Consider the following 4,274-nt stretch of genomic DNA (forward strand, 5'->3'; position numbering starts at 1 on the left):
GCCGAGGTGAGCGAGACGCACTGCTGCCGGCCTGGTAAAGCAAACAGGCATGTCGTGAACTGCTGTGGAGAGGGGTGTCTTTCGAGAGCTGAGGGCCTCAGTCCTACAACCTCAAGGAACTGAATTCTGCCAACAAACTGAATGAACTGAGAAGAGGATCCCAAGCCTCAGAGAAGGACACAGCCAGGCTGACAGAGTTCAGCCTTGACTGCAGCCTCGGGAGACCCTGAGGACCCAGCTAAGCTGGGGGACCCCTGGCCCACCAAAAGTGAGAGAAATATATGCCACTTTAAGTCACTCAGTTTGTGGTACTTTGTTACACAGAATTAGAAAATAATATACATTCTATGTCTCCTTAAAGTCTTGCTGAATTCTGTTTAAAAACTTGGTGTGGCATTTGCTTCGCTCCGCCCCAGAGCGCGGAGTCCCAACTGGTTCCTAGCTCAGTCTTTCAGTCGCTGGCCTCTTCTTCCCTTGCACTATGACAGATGCCACTGAGTCCTTCGCCAAGGACCTCCTGGCAGGTGGAGTGGCCGCAGCCATCTCCAAGACGGCGGTAGCGCCCATCGAACGGGTCAAACTGCTGCTGCAAGTGCAGGATGCCAGCAAGCAAATCACCACAGATAAGCAATACAAGGGCATTATAGACTGTGGGTTCGTATCCCCAAGGAGCAAGGAGTCCTGTCCTTCTGGCGTGGTAACCTGGCCAGTGTCATCAGATACTTCCCCACCCAGGCTCTCAACTTTGCCTGCAAAGATAAATACAAGCAGATCTTCCTGGGTAGTGTAGACAAGAGAACCCAGTTCTGGTGCCACTTTGCTGGGAATTTAGCATCAGGTGGTGTGGCTGGGGCCACCTCCTTGTGTTTTGTGTATCCTTTTGATTTTGCCCGTACCCGTCTAGCAGCTGATGTGGGCCAAGCTGGAGCTGAAAGGGAATTCAAAGGCCTCAGTGACGGCCTGGCTAAGATCTACAAATCGGATGGAATTAAAGGCCTGTATCAAGGCTTTAATGTGTTTGTGCAGGGTGTAATCATCTCCGGAGCTGCCTACTTCGGTATCTATGACACTGCAAAGGGAATGCTTCCAGATCCCGCGAATACTCACGTCTTCATCAGCTGGATGATTGCACTGTCTGTCACAGCGGTGGCTGGGTTGACTTCCTATCCGTTTGACACTGTGCGCCGCCGCATGATGATGCAGTCGGGGCACAAAGGAACTGAAATCATGTACACAGGCACACTTGACTGCTGGAGGAAGACTGCTCGTGATGGAGGAAGCAAAGCTTTTTTCAAGCGTGCGTGGTCCAATGTTCTCAGAGGCATGGGTGGGGCTTTTGTGCTTCTGTCTTGTATGATGAAATCAAGAAGTTCACATAAGTTATTTTCTAATGGAACATACCTTGAGCATTCTTGACAGACTGTTGACTGTCTGTTTATCAATGGCAACCATTTTACTGGTTGAAAATGGGAAGCAATGATATTCATCTGACCAGTTTTCTCCTAAAACCGTTTCCATGGTGGTCATGATAATGATGGGACTCGATTATATTTTTTATTTCAGTCACTCCTAATAAATAATACAATTGAAGAAATAAAAAATATCTGAAATATATAAAAAAAAGTGGTGTGCGTGTGCGTGTGTGTGTGTGTGTGTGTGTGTGTCTGTGTGTACAAGAAAGAGATTTAAAATATGGCTCCCTTATTTGGGGGCTATAATTGAAAATATAGACTATTATTCATTCAACAATTATCGACTAAGCACCTACTTACTGGCTTCTGGTTTCAAAAAGGTAACTGTTTGGATCTTCCTTCAGGGAATGGAATTGACTCAAAACTTTAAGCAAAGGATTTGGGAAGAAACATTAGGAATAAGAGCAAGATTCCCTCCTCTCCCTGAGCCCTGTACCACTTCCGCCAACTCAGCCCCAACTAAAACAAACCAAAAAAATGTCCAGGCTGGTAGGAGGCGAGAGAGTCAGGGGGAAATTATGAAAGCTTAAACATTACTGGGTCCCAAAGAAGGAGCCCTACACCCCCTTCCTTACACCTATTTGAAGTCACAGGAGTCCAGAGGGATGTGACACCTGTGACCACTTCCTAGGTAGAGCTGCCTCTGGACTGGAGGCAAGTCAAGTGCCCAGGACAGAAATGGTCTCTAGAGCTTCCCCTGTCCCAGCACAGTTCCGGAACAGCATTCCTGTGATGGCTACGCACAGAAGTCGTGGCAGAGCTGCCCTCCCAGACGGGGTAGAAGCAGCAAAGAATGAGCATCGTCACGCAGGAAAACACGTTGTTGGAAGGTCACAAGGTAAGTGTCTCCGGAAAGGGAAGCAGTGGCTCAGCCTGACCGAGGACCAGTCCAGCCCAGTGGCTGCCCGCGTGGCCCGACAGCAGTCAAGGCAAGATGGGCCCTCTGGAAACCTTGGCCCCATGAAAACCTTCAGAACTCAAGAGAGAGGGCAGAAATGACTGTGTTAAAATCTTTCCCTCCTGGCCAAGATGGGCTCAAATCTGACATGGGGAGGTACAGTGGCTTTCCTGACCCAGCTTCCCCTGTGAGAGAACACATATGACTCGGGAGCACCGTGGAGGGATCCCAGGCAGGGAGGGGCAGATGGAGGCTGAGACATGCATCCCCTGAAAAGTGCTCTATTTGTGCTGCAAAGTAGGAGCAGGAAGGGGGAGGTGAGGAGGAAAAGGGGGGGTCCCACTCCAGGATTCTCAGTCTGATGAGCTGTCATCAGACCCACTGCGATGAGAGTAGACGTGATTGCAGCTCTTCCTCTTTCGTCTTTGACAAACAGCCCAATAGCCAACATCTCTTTCATTTTTGATTGCCCAGCAGCTAGAGTTGGTGTTACTGGCAGCTGAAGAGGGCCAGAGGACAAGGAGAAAAACAGAGGCAGATGGGGAAGGAGACAGAGGAGGAAGAACTCTGGGAGGAGGGTCCCTTCCATTATGGCTGGCTGGTTCCTGGAGTGCCCTCTGATTCAGGCTCCCAAGTGGACCAGCCTGCCCATATCCCTGGTAAACTGGAGGTACAATCACCCTGACGCCAGGGCACTGCTAGTCCTCAGCATCCTTGGAACAGAGCGGGCACAGGTTGCTCCACACAGGTCGTGATGACATTGTAATATCATGACTTGGTTTGCATGCCTGCCTTTCCCACCCCAGGGAGTATCTTTGTTTACCTTTGTCTCTCCTTTTTCCTGTAGGATCCAGCTCCTCCTAGGTGAACAGGAAGTATTACATGAATACATCCCTTAACAAATGCCTAACCAACCTCAGGAACATGCCACCTTTGTTACCACATCTGAACTCATTTGGTGAGCTACTTCATATAATCACTACCAGGAGAAGTAAGAAAACATACCCACCTGGCCCCCAGAAGAACACAGAAGGACAGGGAGGAAGCAACCTCAGTGCAATTTGACAGGAATTGTCCCGCTCCCAGATTACCATGATTGCACAGGAGGGAGGCTAGCTGTTTAATAACTTTCCCTTGGCTTCTCCCTCAAGAAATGACAGTACCTGAATGAAGGGTAATCTAGTGGTCTAATACCTTGCCACTCAAAGTGTCTAGGTCTAATACCTTGTGGTCTAATAATCTAGTGGTCTAATACCTTGCCACCAGCAAAATCACTGACACCTGGGGCCTTGTTGGAACTACAGAATCACAGGCCCCACCAGACCTGCAGAATCAGACTCTGCAATTAACAAGAATACATACTCAGTTTTGAGTAGCAAGGCCTTCAATTAGAGAGAGAAAGAAAGAGCCCTGAGAGAGAATTAGGAGTGGGAAGACCAGATTGGTGATTAAGAGCACCTCAAATGGCAGGTGTTCATTGTATCGATTAATTTCTAAACTAATTATTATTGGACAGTCAAAGAAAGAGAAAACCAGAGAGACCTAGAGTACAACGTGTGACATCTGGTGCCAAAACCAGCCTGCCTGATCCCAGAGTGTGGCCTCAGGAGATTTTTAGCATACGATCATTCACAGGGGAACTAGAAGGCCAGCAGGGCTTACCCCCTTCCACTTCCCCACCAAATCCTTGACAACTACAAACACTAACCACCACCACCCCCATCTTCCCTCCTTAGGAGAAATTGACCATTTCTTACTTTATTCCCAGCACAAAGTAGGCGCTCAATAATTGTGTGCCAAATAATGAAAGTGTTGTGCTAGCAGGCTCGGATCAATTAGTGATTATAACGGAAGCTGAATGTAATTAATTATATAATTTGGGGCTGTTCAAGTTTAATTCTACC

The 4,274-nt window shown here is 48.3% G+C and overlaps 1 protein-coding gene across 1 annotated transcript; it reads left to right on the forward strand.

Annotated features, from left to right (window-relative positions):
- The first annotated feature begins 481 nt into the window (after positions 1-481).
- On the forward strand, positions 482-1,379 carry LOC117023833 (ADP/ATP translocase 2-like). Its single transcript, XM_033109028.1, is given in 3 exon segments — positions 482-650; positions 653-1,344; positions 1,347-1,379. Coding segments are annotated over 3 exon segments (894 nt in total).
- Positions 1,380-4,274: the final 2,895 nt, after the last annotated feature.

This window comes from Rhinolophus ferrumequinum, chromosome 6 (assembly GCF_004115265.2).
Source record: "Rhinolophus ferrumequinum isolate MPI-CBG mRhiFer1 chromosome 6, mRhiFer1_v1.p, whole genome shotgun sequence".
Taxonomy (NCBI): Eukaryota; Metazoa; Chordata; class Mammalia; order Chiroptera; family Rhinolophidae; genus Rhinolophus; species Rhinolophus ferrumequinum.